Source organism: Tachysurus vachellii, chromosome 4 (genome assembly GCF_030014155.1).
Source record: "Tachysurus vachellii isolate PV-2020 chromosome 4, HZAU_Pvac_v1, whole genome shotgun sequence".
NCBI lineage: Eukaryota > Metazoa > Chordata > Actinopteri > Siluriformes > Bagridae > Tachysurus > Tachysurus vachellii.
In genome coordinates, this window is record NC_083463.1 from 14,952,416 (window position 1) to 14,974,876 (window position 22,461).

General features: G+C 40.1%; 1 protein-coding gene across 2 annotated transcripts in view; it reads left to right on the forward strand.

Annotated features, from left to right (window-relative positions):
• The window catches only part of srgap3 (SLIT-ROBO Rho GTPase activating protein 3), a 109,081-nt gene extending 91,759 nt beyond the window's left edge, over nt 1-17,322 (forward strand). The window contains exons 14-22 of one of the 2 annotated variants that reach the window (XM_060867967.1): nt 815-892; nt 3,028-3,162; nt 3,360-3,465; nt 5,198-5,425; nt 8,334-8,407; nt 11,331-11,511; nt 13,284-13,433; nt 13,673-13,988; nt 16,185-17,322. In XM_060867967.1, the coding sequence (XP_060723950.1) occupies nt 815-892; nt 3,028-3,162; nt 3,360-3,465; nt 5,198-5,425; nt 8,334-8,407; nt 11,331-11,511; nt 13,284-13,433; nt 13,673-13,988; nt 16,185-16,625 (1,709 nt within the window). In that variant the 3' untranslated portion in view covers nt 16,626-17,322. The remainder of the gene's footprint in view (nt 1-814; nt 893-3,027; nt 3,163-3,359; nt 3,466-5,197; nt 5,426-8,333; nt 8,408-11,330; nt 11,512-13,283; nt 13,434-13,672; nt 13,989-16,184) is intronic. The other variant, XM_060867966.1, reaches the window with a different exon arrangement.
• The last annotated feature ends 5,139 nt before the right edge of the window (nt 17,323-22,461 follow it).

The following is a 22,461-nucleotide window of genomic DNA, read 5'->3' on the forward strand; positions in this document are numbered from 1 at the left end:
TAAAGACAGTGGAATATGAATTTTCCTGTATTGCTATCTGCATTGAAAGTAGATTCAGTGATATTGATTGATAAAGATACAGGAAGGCATGTTTTTGGTCTTGTGTAGTTATTGATTTTCTTTCTGAAGTATAAGATTTCTTAGAAAGGGTTTGAAATGTTCAGTAGTGCCTCCAAGATTCATTGCTAAAGCTGAATTTTTATTTGTTATTAATCGATGTTCTTTGGTAATAAAAATAAAAAGTCAGGCAGTGTTAAGTAAATTAGATACCATATTATAGGCTGAGCACTGGGCAGCAGTAAAGCTGGGCAGTTGTCGGATTTATCGCGTGTCTCCGAACTCCCAGCTGCAACCTCAACTCAGCTCTATACAGTATCTGTATGTCTGCACTGCTTTCTCTTTTCAGGACACATAGCAACATTTGCAGAACACCACAGTCCCCCTGTTTCATTCCAAACTCCTCTTTCATGTGACGTAGGCTTATGAGTCAGATAATCATCATCGTTTCATTTCCTTTATCAGATTACATCGTTCGTCCTCGCTGTGCTGTTGATCTACCTGAAACATGTCTACACTGGGATAGTGGCATTCCATATCTAATGAAATCTCATTAAATCGATCATAGAAACCACATGTCCCTCAAAAACAAGAGAGAAACCACATGTCCCTCAAAAACAAGAGAGAATCTGCTTCATGGAGCAGACAGACACTTTACATCCATATTGCATTTCCCTGCTTTGTGTTATGCAGTTTCCGATGGAAAGTGGCATGCAGTGAGTCTTTCTGGTGTCATATCTTTCGCGTTCTATTTCAGGTCTGCAGCAGCAAGGCATATTTCGAGTTCCTGGATCTCAGGTGGAAGTCAACGATATTAAAAATTCATTTGAGAGAGGTGGGTGTGCGAGAATTGTTTTTCTCTCTTTAATTCACTAGTTGACGTCAGAACAGATTATGTTTTCTTATGGAAGATGTCGAGTGTATCAATATGCTGTATTGTATTGTTTGGTAAAAGGCTCACGGATAGTTAACCAAATGAATACTTTCATAATCAAGTAAGGTGTTTGTCATAAAATTAAGTATAATAAAGCTTAAACAAAGCACACAGACACTCTAAAAATTGTAGTCTCTTTATCACAAATTAGGAGAGTCTTAAAAAAATAATCATTAAACATCAGGATCTGGTGTAAATAGCACTTATTGGTCATTTATGACAGCCAGTGAATTGTCAAGCAAAATCTTACAGTATGGCAAAATTGCACACAGTAGCTTCTGAGTGGCTTAAGAGAAATGTGTTAATGCTGTAATTGGGACAAATCTATAACCTGTGTAAGAAAAACTTTTGCATTGAAAATGTATTGTCTTTATCATAACACCTCTCCAACCGAGACATTTCTAAATCCTCCTAGTTTTCTTTAAAAATTCCTGTTATTATCTAACTAAATAGATTTTCAATCATGGCTCTGTTTTTCTCCTAAACCACATACATTATTTTAAACCCATAGCATTTATGGTTACATTCTGATCAGCCATAACATTAAAACTACTGACAGATGAAGAGAATAACATTGTCGAGGGTTGGGAGATATTAGGCAGCAGTGAGCAGTCACATCCAGAAACTGAAGTGTTGGAAGCGAGAAAAAACATGTATGGCGCTTATCTGGGGAAGTATTGACACCAGGATGCACTTCGCAAAGAAGGGAAGATGGCGAAGGCAGCGCGATCCTGTGGCAAATGTTCTCCTGGGAATCTTTGGCTCCTGGCATTCATGTAGATGTTACTTTGACATATACCGCTTACTTAAAGACTGTTGTAGAACAAGTGATCTCTTTCAGCAGGATAAAGTGCCCTACCACAGGAACATGGTGAAGAGCTTAAGGTGTTGATGTGGCCCACAAATTCCCCAATTCTCAATCTGATCAAACATCTGTTGGAGGTGCTGAACAAAATAAGTGTAATCCATTGAGGCACCATGTTGCAACCTAAAGGACTTAAAGGATCTGCAGCTAACGTCTTGCTTATAACAGCACAGCACACCTTCAGAGGGCTTGTGAACTCCAGGTCTTTACAGATAAGAGCTGTCTTGGCAACACAAGGGGGACTGACACAAGGTGGTTTTAATAATTTGGCTGATCGTTGTATTATGGCAACATAAATGGGTAAACAACAGGAAATTCTATATTAGTATAGCATCAGGGGCGGTTCTAGACCTTTTTTAGGGTGGCTCAAGCCCCCTGTCTGTGATCTCAGCCACCCTAAAACTATAAGTATAATTTTTTCTTTCAAAAATAAAAAAATAAAATTACGTCAAAATGCAGGACGTGTCGTCGATGGGAAAGAAAATTATTTATCAGTTTCATCCAAGAGTGAATTTTTTTACTTTACTTTTACGCGCGTGCGTTGTAGTCTTTCAAAAGTGCGTCATCAGCTGTCTGCTTTATTAGAACGGAGAAGCACAGGCACACGCAGCGTGCACGCGTAGTCAGAGTTGGAGGCATTTATCTATAACGTTAATGGGCGGAAAGCCGCAAAGACGGCAATCAAAAGCAGTGAAATGTCACTATTCTTATTAGCAGAGTTGTAGCACAAACAAAATATTAATGCAAACAATCCATTCAATACTAAATAAAAATAACATTTATTGATTTGGTCTTTGTCTTGTGAATATATTTTTTATTAATGACTGCATTCATTGGACACACTGTTCGTAGAGAATGCACACATACATAAACTGATTTGATTCAAGACTGGAATCATTACATCATGCATAAAATTTTGGGGTCCACTTTTGCCATTTTAAATAATACCATAACTTTTGTCTTACTATGTAGTCATACATATGTTATACTATGTTATAGTTTATGTTATATGTTATGCTATGTTGGTTTTCTATGTTATACATATAATATATAATATAAAACTCTTCTTGTTTTATATTCTCACTGAGGGCTAAAACCCCCTAAAGATGAAATCCTAGAACCGCCCCTGTATAGCACCATGAATTACTGTATGAGTGTTTTCCTCTTTTAGGTGAAGACCCACTTATTGATGATCAGAATGATCATGATATAAACTCAGTGGCAGGGGTTCTGAAGTTGTACTTCAGAGGATTGGAGAACCCACTCTTCCCGAAGGAACGCTTCCTGGACTTCATCTCCACCATTAGTGAGTTCTCCTGTGTGCCGCACATCTGCTCGCCTTCGTGCAGTGTTCAAATTATTGCTAATTTACCTGTAGGATGAAAAGGAATGGACTGCGCCAACAAATCCTTATGGCTTAGAGTAACCAGGCAGCAGTCGATGAAGTGATCCAGTAAGGCAGATGTGATGTCTGGAAAAGATTAACCTGTGTGTTTGTTGCAGAGCTCGAGTCATCTGCTGAAAGAGTCCATCACCTTCAGCAGCTCATAGTCACTCTTCCACGCACCATTATCATCGTCATGAGATACCTGTTTGCGTTCCTCAATCAGTAAGTCTGCGGGTTTCACTTTTTTGGAAATGACTGTACTGTATCATTTCAGTAGGACAGTGAGCCTGTGATGAGTTCCACACGTCTCTGTGGTTGTGGTGTATTTCCACGACTGGGCTGCATAGTCAGTCAGCAGGTGTATGAATAACTGCAGTCAGACACACAGGCATTCATTATATTCTTATGAGTTATTGAACAGCATCTACTGTTTATGTCCTATTCATTGCTGCGTCTGACTGTCTACAGTACTTTAGAATTTATTTATGCCAGCGAAAAGCCATTGCTCTCTGCTGTACTACAGCTGTCTTGTTTTATTATACTATTATTAATGCTTCTGCTGCACCCTTTCCCCTGCAGAACGGAAAATTCAGTTTCGCATCCTGAAGTTTTATCTGGACAGCTTCTTCATTTCTGTTCTTTTTTCACTGTGTCTGAGCCCGCAGCATTTTCAGCTCAACATTTTTAATAGTGTTTAGTTTCAAAGGTGTCTGGATGCAGAATAATGTCACTGTGGAATTGAGTTAAATGAATCCAATTGGTGGTAGACACCTCGAATGGCAGAAAATGGAACGATACGTCGATACGTTTTTCGTACCTGCAGAGTGAGTGAGCTTGCAATTTCTTCAGAGTGGTGCAATAAATCCAGTCAAAATTATCACCTGGATATTGAGGCTAAGTGTGTGCTATTAGCTTGTCCGTCACAGGAAATGTACTAGCACAGCCGACGTAATAAGAACATGACAGACGATGTTAGGAGGACAGCTTTGTAAATCATAAACATCTGTGCAGGTCAAAAGGATAAATGGTTCAGTTCACAAGCATCCAGATAGACAGTTTTCTTTTGTAGGTACTTATGAAATCTCTAGTGTCGCGGTGTCTATGTGACAGAAACTGAAACAAATCCATGTTTACTTTGAGCAGCGTTGTTTAGGAAATCTTCCACTTGAAACACTAGTCACTTCTTATCTAGAGCTCCAGCTTGCCACGGACACAGTAACACACCATAAAATTTAAATAAAAACTCGGTCACGCCTCCTTTGAACGCGCATGTAAATAGACTAAATTTTAGAAGTTACAAATAAGATGAATAGAAACATTAAGACATAAGAAGTAGTAGTTGATCAGTGTTGATGTCGTGTGTGTAAAAGGAGAGACTGAAAGTAAAAAGCACAGCCGAAGCGGAGAAACCAGGGCGGCATCCGAACACGGTAGAATTATCTTGATAGTTTACTTTCACCAATGATTTCAGGGAAGCTTTTGTACAAACAATTGTTTTATTATAAACACTTATTGACAACCAGCCTTTAAAAAAGCAGGTTGACATTTTTCTCTATGGAAGTTGGACATATGCAGGTGCAGTAGATAGAGATTTGTTATTATAAAACGTAGGCATATCCCTTTAAATACCTTCCCTTCATTTCTTTGCATTCCTTTAAATAAAAAGATTCTAGTTGAATTATGCCAAGATAGCTCAAGTGTCACTTTTCAATAGACTCAAATATACTTAAATAAATACACACAATTATAGATAAGATGATACAATTTTTAGTCATCATTTCCCATGCATTACCTGCCAGTAAAATTTCCCAACATTCAGTTTAGCTGACGCTTCAAACCTTATTCCAAGGTTATACCTTGTTACTACTAGAGCTTTCCAGATCCCCTGTATGATCGGAAACCTATTTATAGACTTATTTATCTGCGTGTATCTGTTCTCTCACCCCACCACCAGTCTGTCGCAGTACAGTGATGAGAATATGATGGATCCCTACAACTTGGCCATCTGCTTCGGACCCACTCTGATGCCCATCCCGGACGGCCAGGACCCTGTGGCCTGTCAGGCCCACGTAAACGAAGTCATCAAGACCATCATCATGCACAGTGAGGTCATCTTCCCAAGCCACAGGGAACTTGAGGGCCCTGTATATGAGAAGTGCATGACTGGAGGAGAGGAGTACTGGTAAGAACTGGACTATAAGTGATTTAGCATGGTTGCTGAGGATGTCTAAGTTTAATGTGTAATGATAAATGCTGGACAACCAGATTATGTTTCATACTAGTTTATATTAGGTTATATTTGTTGTTAAAAGTTTTAATTTGCCAGGGCATGGATGCTTAGTTAGCTTTGCACCTCTCGGAATGGGCATTTGAGTCCTTTTGTGTGTGTGAGTGTGTGTGAGTGTGTGTGAGTGTGTGTGTGTGTGTGTGTAGTTTGCATGCTCTCCGTGTGTTTTAAAGGTTTCCTCTGGACACTCTAGTTTCCTCCCCCAGTCCATAGACATTCATTGTAGGCTGATTGGCATCTCTAAACTTGTCTGTAGTGTGTGAGTGTGCAGTTGTTCCCTAAGATGGATTGGCCTGTCCATGCTTTGTACCCCAAGATGGGTGAGATGGGTTTCCCTGCCTTGTACCCCAAGATGGGTGAGATGGGAGTCCCTGCCTTGTGCCACAAGATGGGTGAGATGGGTGTCCCTGCCTTGTACCCCAAGATGGGTGAGACAAGTGTCCCTGCCTTGTGCCACAAGATGGGTGAGATGGGTTTCCATGCTTTGTACCCCAAGATGGATGTCCCTGCCTTGTACCCCAAGATGGGTGAGACAAGTGTCCCTGCCTTGTGCCACAAGATGGGTGAGATGGGTGTCCATGCTTTGTACCCCAAGATGGGTGAGATGGGTGTCCCTGCCTTGTACCCCAAGATGGGTGAGATGGGTGTCCCTGCCTTGTGCCACAAGATGGGTGAGATGGGTGTCCCTGCCTTGTACCCCAAGATGGGTGAGATGGCTGTCCCTGCCTTGTGCCCCAAGATGGGTGAGATGGGTGTCCCTGCCTTGTACCCCAAGATGGGTGAGATGGGTGTTCCTGCCTTGTGCCACAAGATTGGTGAGATGGGTGTCCCTGCCTTGTACCCCAAGATGGGTGAGACAAGTGTCCCTGCCTTGTACCCCAAGATGGGTGAGATGGGTGTCCATGCTTTGTACCCCAAGATGGGTGAGATGGGTGTCCCTGCCTTGTGCCACAAGATGGGTGAGATGGGGGTCCCTGCCTTGTACCCCAAGATGGGTGAGATGGCTGTCCCTGCCTTGTGCCCCAAGATGGGTGAGATGGGTGTTCCTGCCTTGTACCCCAAGATGGGTGAGATAGGTGTTCCTGCCTTGTGCCACAAGATTGGTGAGATGGGTGTCCCTGCCTTGTACCCCAAGATGGGTGAGACAAGTGTCCCTGCCTTGTACCCCAAGATGGGTGAGATGGGTGTCCATGCTTTGTACCCCAAGATGGGTGAGATGGGTGTCCCTGCCTTGTACCCCAAGATGGGTGAGATGGGTGTCCCTGCCTTGTGCCACAAGATGGGTGAGATGGGAGTCCCTGCCTTGTGCCACAAGATGGGTGAGATGGGTGTCCCTGTCTGGTGCCACAAGATGGGTGTCCCTGCCTTGTACCCCAAGATGGGTGAGATGGGTGTCCCTGCCTTGTACCACTGAGAATGATAATACATGTACAGTACATCAGAATTATTGTTAGAAGACTATATGGATTCATTCAGTGAATCTATATTTGTGCATTTATTTGTGCATACCACTTAATGTGTATTAACACATTTAACAAGCTATCTAGACTAATAAGTGACAGGTAACTGGAGAATTTTACAAATGTAAGGCTTAAAAACTGTCATGTAAACAGAAAATGTATTCAACAGTTTTTGTGTGCCACAGATTAGTCCACATACAGTACACAAGTATGAGGTTGATCTTTAACACGCTTTACAACATTATGCTGACCATGAGGGCAGCGGTGGCTTGGATCCGGGTTGTTGACTGGAGGATTGGGGTTCAAGTCCCAGCACTACCAAGTTGCCATTGAGCAAGGCCCTTGAACCTCACTGCTCCATGGGTGCTGTATCTTGTCTGACTCTGTGCTCTGACACCAACCTCCAATGTTGGGATATGTGAGGAACAGGAATCACACATGCCCAGTAAAGCAAATTCAGCAGTTTTTTTCAACAATACTATCTGGGTTTTACTGCTGCTGGTACACACCCTACAGTAGTACATTACTGAATTTTATGTTCCAAATGAAATGGTGAATTTATTAGCTTGTGTTAGGAAAATACACATGAAACCCTAATGGTAGTGAAGGTGAAACTCAAGCTCTTTTTATAGTGCCAGTGAGCAAGTGCTCAGTGAGCAGTGCTGTACGTCAGACAGCAAGGCAAATTGAATTCATTTCATAAATCTGATCTTCAGACTGACGTCTGCATTGCAAATGACAAGTAACCAAATCTGATTTGTCTGAAGTCTGTAGGTGTCAGGTGATGCAAGTCTGAGAGGATACAGATGGAGCAGTTTTAATGAGGGAAAGACAAACTGATCTAAAATGTGAGGTAATATTAAAGGTCAAAAGCAGTATTCAGAGGATAAGGCAAAACACAGGAATCACAAGGCAAAAAGCTGGGCAAACAAACTCAGATATCAAAGGCTTCACCTGAATACTTCACGTCCAGCTAGTGACTGAATGTGACATAAAGAGATAAAGGGTCAGTGAGTGAGGATGTGTGATTGGGAACACGTGGAAGTACGTTTTTTTTTTGATGTGGAGTCTGCGGTGCATGTTGGGAGATTTACAGAATTTTTTAGAATTTTTTTGTGTATTTGCATTGCTTTTCATAGTAGTGGTGCAGGAATGTTTGAAATATTGTTTAATATTTTGCACTACTGAAAGTGTAACCTAAAGATATACAGATTTTTGCCTGTCAGTGTTGAAAATATTTTGAAAATAGAAATCAACTATAATTTAATAGTGCAAATTTCTTTATATTGACAGCTGTGTGTGTGTGTGTGTGTGTGTGTGTGTGTGTGTGTGTGTGTGTGTAGCGATAGCCCGCACAGTGAACCAGGCACCATTGATGAGACGGACAACGGAACCGAGCCACACACCAGTGAAGACGGTACACCAGACACTTATTATTTATTTAGCTTCCATTTGTTTGTTCATCTTTCCATCTGGTCGGATAGCTAAAACCTGTCCTGAGTATTCATTTGGCTTGTACTGTGAACGTGTACAATTATTTTAACACACACAAGCTCAAAAAACATCAATGCCACACAACACTGTCTCACACCTACACCTCCATATCCTTTTCACTTAGGATCCAGATCACTTGAGAACATTACTGTAAAATAAAATAATTAAAGCTTTAGTTGGACTCTAGACTATTTGTTGTTCTCAGGCTTTACTAGCATTATGTATTATATGAACATTTAAAAAAAAAGATTTGAATTGTATTAATATTATATTATACTCATGGGCTTTTGAATATAACTTGGTCAGAATCAAAATTCACACATCATGGAAGTCAAAAGAAAAACAGAAGAATCTGGATATGCATATAGATCATTTATGCATGAAATGGGTGTATACTGTGGATGCAGTCTATCTTTTGTTTTGCTATTGTTTTTGTGTTGCTGTTATTGTGCCTGTGCTGCTTTGACTGACTCGCCTGTGAGCCGTTAAGATCGCCCTTCCATCAGCAGAGAGCGAGCGAGACGTCTCATTGGCTGGCAGGAAGTGAGATGATATCAAGCCAGACCTTAAATTGCTCTTGATGGCTGTTTTGGAAAGAGCCTTAGATGAACCAGGCTTGATCTCTCTCATGCTCTTAACCTCCCTCTATCTCTGTGTCTGCTTCACACACTCCTTCTTCACAAATGCTAATCTGTTGGCAAGATTCTTGCGCAATGCTTTTTCCAGCATTTTAATCACTGAACAGTGAGGAGAGAAGGACATTCCTTATCCAGCCTTTTTTCACTGCAGGTTCTCTTTCCCCTCTCCTAATCTGCTTCTTATTGCTCTGCTTATTATCTCTCTGCTCCTGTTCCCTCTCTCTCTCTCTCTCTCTCTCTCTCTCTCTCTCTCTCTCTGTGTCTCTCTCTCTCTCTCTCTCTCTCTCTCTCTCTCTCTCTCTCTCTCTCTCTCTCTCTCTCTCTCTCTCTCTCTCTCTCTGGTTAGAAAACAGTTCCTGGTAGCGCTTCATGAATTGCAATTTTTCAGGCATATCATGAGCATGAGTGTATTGTTTTTAGTGCTCATTGATACCAATAATAATACAGAATTGGATGATTTCTCAATCAGTCTTAGAATCAAAAATGACTGATTATTAAATTATCCTCAGTGATAATTAGTATTAATCAAGCAGTGATGTCACTACCTAGTGTCAATCAAGCAGTGATGTCACTACTTAGTGTCAATCAAGCAGTGATGTCACTACTTAGTGTCAATCAAGCAGTGATGTCACTACTTAGTGTCAGTCAAGCAGTGATGTCACTACTTACAGTAGTGTCAATCAAGCAGTGACATTTATCTTTGTGTGTGTTTGTTTGGTTTGTATCCAGGGCCGGCCCTGCGCATAGGCAGAATAGGCAAATGCTAAGGGCGCCGCCCACCACTAGGGGCTCCCGTGCGCCCAAATTATTATTTTTATTAATATATATATATGTATATGTATATATATATATATATATATATGTATATGTATATATATATATATATATTTTTTTTTTTATTAATATATAAGTATATATATTTTATTACCTGAGAAGTATTTTAATTATATATTTATTATATATATTTTATTGCTGTAAGAAAGGCAAGGAAAGCAAGGTCTCCGTAATATAGTTTTTTTTTTATATAGTTTGTGTGTGTTTCCAAAATATTTTCAAAATAAAGAAAAACAGGACAAAGCTGTGCAGTTTGTTTCTGTGTAAGTTTATGAACAAAATGATCGGAACACAATTGTCTGTGATTCCAGGGGCACCAGGTGAAATCTTGCCTAGGGCAGCAAATTGGCCAGGGCCGGCCCTGTTTGTATCCATGTAATATCACCTGGTATAGTATAAATGAAAAGTGTATCAGACACCAGTATCAGTATGGATGTATCCCTAGTCTACCGCTTTGATCTGTATTCCCTTTTAGTCTGTTCATTTGTTTAAAACACATGAGTGTGGTGCATGACCTAAACAGCTCATGGTACAATTTTGAACGTGTATCTCTTTGTTGATTTAATCCACTACCTCAGAGCAGAGTCAGCACAGGGAGAAAAGCTCTCTCCACAGCCCAGCCTCCTAATTCACATCTCATACAGTTCATGCAGTGGCTTTAGCTTGCCAGCAGGGATATTCTCTCTCTCTCTCTCTCTCTCTCTCTCTCTCTCTCTGTATGTGGTATATGTGTGTGTGACTAGAGAGACCTTGAACTCAGTCTGCAGTATAATGTATAATATGAATTTTAAACCATGCCACTCTGCTGTGGTCCACACATCACATCACAGCCCAGATTTCCAGCACACTTGACAGACAGAGATTACTGTCAGAGTGTTACCTTTTGCTCAAATGCACAGGGCATAAAGCAGCAGAGATCACCACATTTCTATCCCTCCATGCTCTGTCTGTAGGTAATTTCACCCCTGACTGAAGTCCTTAATGAAACTGATTGGCTTTGCTGGTTGAAGGGGATATTCCCCATTGGGAAACTATTTATTTTGTGCATGTATTTAACCGCACCTGACCCAGCTCTCCATCCATGTCTGACAGAGACACAGAGCTGAAGAGGTATAGAAGGGCAGCCTGCTGTCTATTTAGAATAATGACATGCAGACAGAGCGAGGAGGCAATTTGCTAGGGTTTGGATGAAGCCTGTTCTCCACTTTGCATTTTGAGCAACTGAGATTGAAAGATCTGAGGGTTATTTTAAGCAGGAAATGAAATTGCATCCCCAGGTGGATGGACTTCATATATAAGGGTTTTTTTTCCATTGTAATCTTTCATTGGGATCTTTCTGAGATTGTGTGTGTGTTATAATACCCCCTTTTCCAGAGGTAGAGCAGATAGAAGCAATCGCTAAATTCGACTACGTAGGACGCACACCTCGAGAGCTCTCCTTTAAGAAGGGCGCATCACTGCTGCTCTACCACAGAGCGTCAGAGGACTGGTGGGAAGGCAGACATAACGGTGTGGACGGTCTCATCCCTCATCAGTACATCGTAGTACAGGACCTGTGAGTACACACACATCACAAACCACCTCAATAATCTCTGTACATAAAGCCAAAGCACTCAGGACAGATTTATAGAGTTTAGAATAGTGCTGAAGAGACATTGTGAAGCATGGAGATAAAACTAAAAACTGCATTTTAAGCTTAATTCATCAAGTGATTTTCAGGAAAACTTTCATAAATCTGGACTTCTTATGGTGTTGTACCATTTATTTGTAATAATAAATTGTGTGTTTATGTTATGATTTGCTTAAAATGGTTTATTATGTTTTGAACATTTTTAAAACAAAAATGTAAAATTTTTTAATAAACAATATTATTTCGAAAAGGCGAAGACGGTGTGTGGAGTGAGACGCGTGCAAAATAACCCCTAATCCCTGAATCCATGGCCTAATGAGCAAGGCTGAAATATATGAGTGACCTTAAACATCAGGAAATTAGGAAATTTTGCATCTGGTTCCTCATAAGCTTTCGTCCCAATGTAGCGTTGCAACTCTCGTTTGCTCATTAGGTATCAATAAGTAGAGATGCCACGATGAACGGTTTATTTGGAAATGTTTTAACCCCTTGCTACAGCCATAGAAAAAAAACATACTTTTTTCTTCAGTTAAAGCACTTCAGTAGAAATTCACCCAGTAGAAAAGGCCGCTCACTGAAATGGACAGGATGTGGGACATGAAAGATGTCCCATTGGCTTCTGGTGCTTACTTTCTCTTTGCACCAGCATCATTTAAATGAACAATTGTCTGAATTCACAAGCCTTGTGAGCCAGTAGGAAACATGTGGTCTGTTTAGTAGGAAATATGGAGGAACTGCTGATTATTTCACCCATGTATTGCATTTAGCTGTCCCAGTTTCCCTCTAGGGCTTTTGGTGTTAAAAGGCTCGGATTGCTCTCTGCCTGCCAGGATTTTCTTGTTAGTAAGGTTGGCAGATCTGTTAGAGCTGCATCCAGGTTTCTATAAAGTTGCTTCACAATTAAAAGTGAATTGAATTGAATGTAAATAAGAAGTCATTCAAGTTGAATAGACAGTTTTGCCCTTTTTTAAATAAACACTTATATATTAGATATAAGATGATAAATACATTACAGAACTGGTCAGAAATTCATGTCATAATTACATCATTTTTTTGCAGCACTAATAGAAAAGCGTGTGTCTAATCAACTGCCTTTTGTACTGTGGGTTAAAAGTTCTCTGTCTCAGAAGGGCAGCCAGTAATGTCGGCAATTGCTCGAATAAAATTTTCGCAACCTTTTCCATTTCCGCTGTTACTGAGCAGCAGTTGAAGGCCAGCCATGTGAAACCCCGATGTGTGCCGATCACTGCATTCTCATGGTCTTGTTACTTGCTTTGTATGGTTGAATGGAACCAATCAAGCCTGAATTTTAAACCAGATAAAGAAAAAAAAATAATAGGCCCTAAATAGATGGAAGCTTTTGGTTGAGAGACAGTAGAATGAATTCATTTTAGCACTGAAATGCTAATATAAAGTGCTGATGATTTGGTAAAGTAATAAAAAAAATTGAGGTGTTTTTGATGTTCTTGTACGGTGTCAGTCCAGACAGAGCCTTTCTTCATAGGCACTTTTTCCCCACAGAAGGCAATGAACATAGAAAGAGCATGAATTTCTGAACTTGTTCGCATTTACAATGGATATGTAAAAAAAAGGATGTGGTTTCATTGAATCACAACAAAACTCTGAACAGACTTCCTCTCAGTATGTGCTCTGAGTCATCCTAAACCTCGTGCTCTGCCTGTGCCCTTCTGTCTCAGGGACGACGCCTTTTCTGATAATCTAAGCCAGAAGGCAGACAGTGAGGCAAGCAGCGGGCCTCTACTAGATGACAAGTCCTCATCCAAAAATGACCTCCATTCACCGTGTGAGACAGCACCGGAGTATAACTTCAGTGCAGTGATGGGCAGGTGAGACACAATAGCACACAGACTTGCTGACTTCCTGCTGTTTGCTCATATTGCTGACACTGTTGATAGTGAAAAGGGATATTATTATAGTAGATTATATTATTATTTTACAGAAATACAAACATGTAGTGTGTTATATAACCGTTGCTGCAGTTAATATGAAGCTGTTGTTTACATGCTGATGGATGACAAATTTGTCAGGGTGTAATTAACTGTGCATGTGTTGTTGTTGATTTAAGGGTACGTTTGCGTTCGGATGGTGCGGCTATCCCACGGCGCCGCAGTGCTACCGAGAGCCACAGTCCCCCACGTGGTTCTGACACACCGCCTCGTGCAGCCGCATGTCCCAGCAGCCCTCACAAAGCCATGCTGAGCAGCAGGAACCGTGTGGAAAGTCCTGATAAGAGACGCCTGGGCACGTTCGGCAGTGCTGGCACTATAAACTACCCTGAGAGAAAGGTGTATGGAGAGGGCCATCCACTGAGACCGAGCACTGGCACACGCCACAGCAGCTTGGGAGACCATAAGAGCCTGGAGGCTGAGGCCTTAGCTGAGGTCAGAAACTTTCAGAGATTTTGATATATTTTCCACAGCTAAAGGCTTAAATGTGAAAAAGCAGACAGATTATTCCTATAAAATATTTAACCTGTTGGTAAATGCTAGGTCATGCCTGTTTGGCCCGCTGTTGATTAAAGCGCTTTGCTTTGGCCTTTATTTAGCTTATGTACTGTATGCATAATTTATCATAAGAGCGTCTATGAGGCCTCTGTACATGCACATGTGACCAGAAATAGTCTGCTACGGACTCACTGGTTCAGCATCAGTTTAATACTGAGCACCGAGGCGCAGGACACAGCTAATGATCTTTCAGTAACTCAGTGAGTGTTTGCACTTTAGCTAATGTGAAACAAATGGGCTACACAAGGGCAGAGTTTATGAGAAAAAAAAGTGTTATTTTAAATCCAAACGCGATGCCATTTTTGTGTAGTTAATTTTTTTCAGCGATGCTTAGATTACTGATAATTCTGATAGTCAGATGAGTTAAAAGATGATCAGTTCTGTCCATAATTATGAAGGAATTCTACCAGTAAGGGTTATGTTCCTTTAATAGTTGCCTTTAATAGTTTATAAATACCTTAATGTTTGCCTTGTCAGTGTCTGAGTGAGTGCCTGTGTATGCCTTATCTCAGTTATCTTGACTGTGACCATGCACTTGTGTGGTTTAACACCTCTTATCATTCCAGCATTCATACAGCTTGTGAAGTCATAAGCCAGGCTCATTGGTTTGAACGAGCGAAGCTGAGCAGTGAGTTTTATAGCATATGAGGCCAAGCTGAGGTGCTGTATACATGTCATAGATAAAGTACAGCAGTGACATATGGAACCCTGAGATAAAATTATGGCTAAGCCTAGCACTCAGCCAAGCCAAAGCTCAAACCCCTGCTATAAATCTGTTCTGCAACTACAGACCGTATTCCAGAAAGTGATGAACGTCTTGCTAGAAAGAAGCTTAAAGCCACTGATAACCCTGTCTGAAATGTTTAAATAATCCATGGGATACTAAACTGTCCATAAGCAAAACTAACATTTAACAATTATATATTCCACTAATATAAATTCCTAACTACACTTTAATTATGAGTAAAAGGAGTAATAATCTTTTTTCTGCCTTTACAAAATGATGCATCTTTATTGATAACGTCAGCAATGGTAACAATTGTGATATACGTATAGAATTATAGGAAGTTTAGTATTGAAAAACTAGGGTTACTTGTCCCCCTGTTTAATTGCCTAAAAGTATCACAGGGCAGTTAGCACCTTCTTAACTGTTTAGCGTCATCCAGTGAAGCTTGGCGATAACTTCTGCTTACTTTATTATAGGGGAAGAAAACACTACCAAGTCTTGAATATGGTACGAGTATGGAAATTAGATTAAAAAACAGCATGCCTTTTTTGACAAGAGGTATGATTTTAATTATAGTACAACTACTTTACTAAGACGCATGTACACAATTTGGCCAAAAATATGGATACCTAACTGTCACAGCTGATGATGATACAAATCTGAATGGGCGTAATTGTTTAGACTGTTTTTGTATACTGTAGCATTACAGTTTATAGTTTCCCTTCACAAATCCCCTGCGCGCAATACTAGGTCCGAAGTGCAATACGAGTGGAAGTCCTGACCTCAACCCCACTGAACACCTTTGGATGAACTGAAACACTGACTGTACCCCAAACCTCCTCACCCAACATCAGTACTCACTATTGCTCCTTTGGCTGAATGAACACAAAACCACACAGCTACACACCAAAAACTAGTGGAAACTCTTCCCAGTGGAATGGAAGTGTCCACCAAACATTTGGCCATATAGTGTATTTCACGTTTAAACTATATTACTAAAGTATATACAAGAACTTGAAAAAAAATTCTAACTAGATACAGTTTTGCTCACACTCAGGACCAAAACTCTGCACACAGCAGGTAGAAGTCCATTCAATTTCTGTGGTTGGGTTAATAGGCGATATAGCAGATGGCTTATTCTGATTGGTATGTTGGTGGATCTGATGTCATCTCTTCTAAATATAGTCCTGCTCATGTCGCAGTAGAATGAGAGAGCAACTTCACCACAGACGCTATACATAGCAGCAAAAAGTTAATCATACAAATAAGTTGATGGATCTACACATACACATGGATAGCACATGCTGTTTTTATGAGAACTAATGTCTTTTTTATGTGTTATGCAGGACATAGAAAAGACGATGAGCACGGCTCTGCATGAGCTGCGTGAGCTGGAACGCCAGAACACAGCCAAACAGGCCCCGGATGTGGTGCTGGACACATTGGAGCCACTGAAAAACCCTATAAGCTCAGAGCCAGCCAGCCCCTCGCACACCATCGCCATCCGTGACCCCGAGGCGGCTCTGAGACGCGGTAGCAGCTCCTCCTCTAGTGCTGCTGAGACCATGATGATGAGCACGTTCAAGCCAGCGCTGTGTGCCAGGCTGCCAGGTGCCCAGCTGCGACCTCCGGCTATAAGGCCCACACGCCCCGTTCCCTCTCAGCAGCAGCGCTCCAGCAGCTCAGGCTCATCCGGAGTGGGCAGCCCTGCCATCACCCCCACTGACAAGAGCTTTCCCAGCAGCCCCTCCTCTAACACAGCCGACAAACACGGTGGCAGCATGTAGCTCCACCAATAGTCAGGGTCAGGGTTGGCTCTCTGATGTGTAATTCAGCCAGCCTTATGAAGACCAAATTGAAGGGGAAATGTTTCACGTTGTTTTTTTATTTTCGTTTTTTTTTTATTTCCAGAATGAGCCTCAGAATACTACAGAAGTGAGCTGTGGTTACTAAGGCAACAAGGCATATGAAGTCACAAAGTTTACTTTTCTAGCACTTAGATGTGTAAAAATATATTGGAAAGTAATAGCAGCTGTGTACCACATACAGTAGGGTCTAAAAGAATCCACTGCTAAACACTGATTTTTATTTGTGTTAGTTCGAGCATAAGTGAATATTTTTTTAACATTTGCCTGCTTATATTTCTCCAACAGGACCATTATGAAGTTCAGCTGGATAAAAAAATATTGTGTTAATTGTATGTGTTAACTTTTAATTGAAAAATACGGCATCACAATGCCTAAAAAAATGAAACAAATGACATGCACACTGAATATTTCAGATTTGTATGACGAACCTCCAAATTGTTAAATAATACATATTAAGTGGATTTTTTTTTGGAGAGTGGAGTAAGTTTTGGACCCTACGGTATAAATTAGTATACAGTAGATGTGTGTCTGTTTGAATACACACATACACACATATATGACTATCTATATATGTGTATTTAAATATACACATATATTTATATATATATATATATATATATATATATATATATATATATATATATATATCAACATCTTAATCAGTAATGTTAATGATATTTCACCCTCTTAGGCCAGTTACACACAGTAGAGCAATACTAAACAAAATTGATGTTTGTTCTGTCTGCACTGCTCGGCCAGAGGTGTTGTTATTGAGAAGGTAGAGCTCTCGCTCGCTCTATATATATCTCTCTCTCTATATCTATCTCTCTCTCTCTCTCTCTCTCTCTCTCTTTCTCTGTCTCTCTATCAGAAAAGGAGGTCCCATGTAGCCCCTCCCCCTAGAACCTGACTGTCACTCAAAGCATTCTGTGACTCCCAAGTCTGCCCACATGGGTTGTTGTAAATAGAGATATAATGTACTTGAATTGTTAATGCCTTTTATTTTGTAGTATAAGGGATGTTCAGTAAAGTAACAACTTAGCCAAGTTGTAAACATATATGAGATGCAGAAACTGAAACCAATATCCATCACCAACTAATTGTAAGAAACCTGTGGTAAAGATATAGTTTACTTTGTATATAGTTTTTAAGTAGGATGTTCTTTTTTAAATGTCAAACATGTATATTTGGGGACAGAACAGGCAAGAATAGATGGCATTTCACAACATCCAGTCACAACAGCAAACAAAGACTGCATTCATAAATACGAGTACTTTTGTTCACTGTCTGAGCCGTTGTTTCTAAATATATTCCACTTAAACATGTCTTCATCAAAAAAGCATTTCTGAAACTCATAAATATTCAGCACACAGAACCGGACCAAGACGATTATTCCTACTGAAACAATTCCAGCTTTTCATAAGGAGCCTTCGGGTTTTTTGGGTGCACTTAGAAAATTGGTCCTCAGCAGTATATTTAAAGGTGCTTAGCTTCTTAAAAGGGTTCTACAAGTAAACTCGTCTGATCAGTAAACTCTCTGTTGTTACATAGCAGGACAAGGGACATGCTGAAGATCTCATAATCTGTGTTTTTTTTAATCCTTTTAGATAATAGATAAATATAGCTATACCTTGCAAGGACAACGTGTAACCATATTTTCTTACTGTTTGTAGGAGAGGATGCTGTAGCTTATTGAAATATATCTAGAAAAAAAAAACCTAAACAATTGAAAAGCATCTAGTCGATATCATATTAAGCTCAAACCTACAAAACACTTCTTGACACACATATTGTACAACTGTACACATACTATACACATACATGAACAATTAATCCTCAATAACGTTAATGCGTTCTTAGTTATATCGTTATTAACGTGAGTCGTTGTTTTCCCGAGATGTTAAAGGGCTTGAGTACACTATTTCTAACCAACATGGTTATATACTGTAGAGATATGTAGAGTCATGTTAATCCCACCTTGATAATTCCCACCAATGCACAGCAGATCCTGCAGGGAACATCTCACTTGCCCCCATTCTGTCACATCAATTCCAGTTCATTTTTTAGCTGGTTTCCAGTTCTCACCCTCCTCCTGCTCACTGCATTTGGAGGAGGAGTTCTTACTCAGGCACGATGATTGCCCGACTGAACCAATTATCCGCTTCAGTCAGTCTCTAATCTCATCCTCACTGCAGATAATCAAACATGGCCACATTTTTTTTGCCCTCTAATTTGCCGGCTCTTGCCTGTTCTGCTCTAATTGTAAATGCTTGTATAGTTGCAAGAAAAATTCTGCTGGGAAAAAAGTACTGTTACTGCACACTTTGCTTGGTTTGCGATGTGATGATGTTCAGCGAGTGGAGCCCTTGTCTTAACGTATCAACAGCACAGACATCTTTATCTGTCTCGTTAGTTAGGAAGGCTTTTGGTTCAAACACGCACAGGCATCTGTGTCTGAGTCTTAGCCCTGATCAATGTGACATTCTTTTTATGTTGCATTACAATGACACGGTCCTTATCTTACTGTCAGCGTTTTATACCCGGTCGTGTTAGCAACCGATAATTAGCGGACGGTCGTTAATTACTGCTCAGCTAGCTCAGCCTCACCTTCCGCATTGTCTTTCGTGGCTCATAATCTGGTGACATGTGCATGACGATGCAGTTGTGCCTTCCTCAGATCTATTACACAGTCCTTTAAAGACATACTGTACATGGACTGTTGTTCATTAGTACTTACTATCATCGCATTACTGTGACACACTGATTTAGACATAGAAAATATGATGTCAAGCTAGAGAACATGCGAAAGGCATTCTCATATAACTTTGCCAATTGCAGTGAGACTGTTTTAAGGTTTAGTGCATTAAGGCCTGCCCCGGTAAGAAAGCACCACAGACAGAGGATAAGAAACATTCATCCCCTATGTAAACTGATCTAAACTGTGTCTTTCCTTGACACTTGGATGGTACCTTCAAATGAGTATCTTTTATACTTTGTCCTTAATACCTGGGAAGGTGTACCTTTGAATGTAGTGTACGTTCAAAGATGAATTCTTAAATATACACAAAAATATAATTTGTCTTTAAGCCTCAATTAGCTTCAAATATGTATCTTAAATAGTTTTAAGCATAAATGTATAAATGAAAGGGAGGTGTGGTGGTGCAGGGAGTATTGTTGCCGTCTTACTACACCAGAGTTCTTTGTCCATAAGTGCCAGTTACTGTCTGTGTGGAGTTTTGCATGTTAGCCCTGTGTCCACAAAGGATTTCCTCTGGATTCTCTGGTTTTCCTCTACCTCCTAAAATCATGCATGTAGGATGACTGGCTAGATTAATTGCCTCTAGGTGTGAAGGATTGGCATCCCATCCACAACCACTGCTCCTCTGGATAATAATAATAATAATAATAATAATAATGGTATAAATGGTGCAGTATTGAGGGTCCAACTTCAGTGAGGAAGGATATAATTTAGTATCTTTATTTAAGACTTCATGTCGGATGTAGTGATGAGTGAAGACTCTGGCGTCTCTGCTTGGAAAGCCGGGATACTATATCTTCAGTCCTACAGCAGGTCCTGCACTGCCTCCTGGAGGCCAGAAAGAGTTTCCTCTTGTGCTCTTCATCTTCCTCTTCTGGAAAATGCTGGATTATTGTGTTTAATCAGAGAGCTGTCACTTATAATAATGCAATTTGTCTGTGTAGAATAAAATGTTACATTGAAATTAGCACTGAACAGTGAGTCATTACAGTGAGTCATTACAGTGAATCATTACAGTGAATCGCACAATGTCCCATCTCCAGTGAAGACATCCACGATGTATATAGACACACTGCCTCCCCCTGACATGATGTTAGTAGTGATCTTAAATCATTAATGCTAATTTGGTTGTTCTTGATCTTATCTGATTCACTGCCCATTAACTACAACTCCAGTGTCTAATATGAGCACAAAGAGCACATTTCCAAATTGTCACAATGTACAGTAAATGACTGTATGATCTACAGTGTATGTTATGTGACTAACTTGCTTTTTAATTTTAACCATTAATAATTTTGGTGCCCATCAATTGTTGTTGACTTTGATCAAATACCTTAATTTTGATCAAGTTTTTTTCTTGGAGTTTATCATATTATAATTTGAACCATCAGGGACATCTGCTCTAATCCTCATCCAGCAGTAAACGGCTTGTTGGCCTGCACTGGATTCTCCTGAGGAAAGTGCTCATGAGTAGGAGCTGTTCAACTTGTTACTAGAGATTAATAGCAGATGTATGAAGGCTGCAGTCCATATCACACCATCCTGAGGTTTTAATCATTACCATCTGTTTCTTATGTGTGTCAAGTAATTCTTATCATTTGTGTCTCCTCTCTGTATGACCTGAGACTGTGCTGCACAAAAGCTTTGACCTTCTGCCCCTTGTATAATCCTTCTACCTATCGTTTTAGCTAATGCATCGCAGTATTTAAGGCCTAGTCAAATCTTCTATGGTACTTGCACGTTTATTGAGGCACTTGGTGTCCTCCTGTCCGTTACGGACTGTACATGGACCATAAATTCTGGAAGATTTTTTCTGTCGGTTTGAGAACGTATGCTCTAATGGGTGTGTATTATATGTATGCTTGATTGTATGTATGCTAAAGGTAACAGAATTCCTCCTTTCTATAGACACAGCGTTCATTAAACCAAACGTGCGTCTGTCTGTACTAGTGGGTTGTGAATATTGACATACTGTTTTTCGCCCCTCCTATTAACCCTTTTGTCTAATGATGCTGTTTGTTCATGAGTGTTTGGATGGTTGATTCCTCCCTATGATGTAGGTTAACTGTACACCATGCCACTGTTTGGATGTGATGAATTCTCAAATCCAAAATAAAAACAGATGACATTTTTTGACATTTTATGTTTTGATCCTTTAGCATTTTCCTGTTGTGATTATTGTGTACTAATAATTAAACTGATGGAAGAAGCCTATAGATGATTATGTTCATTTTGCGGCAGAAGCAGCAGTTTATATACAATACTATTATATAAGTCTTAAGAAGTCTAAAGGGTTGCTCTATAAGATCACTGACAGGTGACTGATTAAAAAAATAATCTGGAATGGAAAACCATACTGATGTTTCCATACAGATGTGCATGATAGAATCAAGTATTTACACTGAAAGAAGGTTCATTATTATATTGTTATATTATTATACAGTTAATATTATAACTTCCTGAGTTTTAACAGTAAGAGAGACTGCACTTACATTTATAGCTATGATGTTTGTGAATTAGTGCAACATATAAGGAAAAACAGAATGTAGGACGTGACCAGACTGTCAGCAAGACAGCCACATGGAGAAAGATATTATAGTACGGAAAAGTACAGGCACTGGATGGGCTTCAGAGATGTGGAAAAAGTCATATGGTCAAATCCTTCACCTGTCAGCCTGTCAGATGAGCTAGCTGACCTTTAAGATTTGATAGAGGGTGAAGATAAGTTAACATGCGTAGCAGAGTGATGGAGGAAATTTGGGTTTTTTTTAAACCAGGACAGGAAACAGAACCAATTCTCTTATAGTTATTGGCACAGAAGATCCTTAGGAAGTCTAATACAATTTGACTGCTGTATAACCTTCATTAAACTCACTGTGAGCACTAACTGTCACACTAACGGTATCCAAATTTATCTTCAAAGGGCCGGTGTGGGTGCAGATTTTCATACCAATTGAGCAGGAGCCACACCTGATTCCACCTGACTGATCAGTTGAT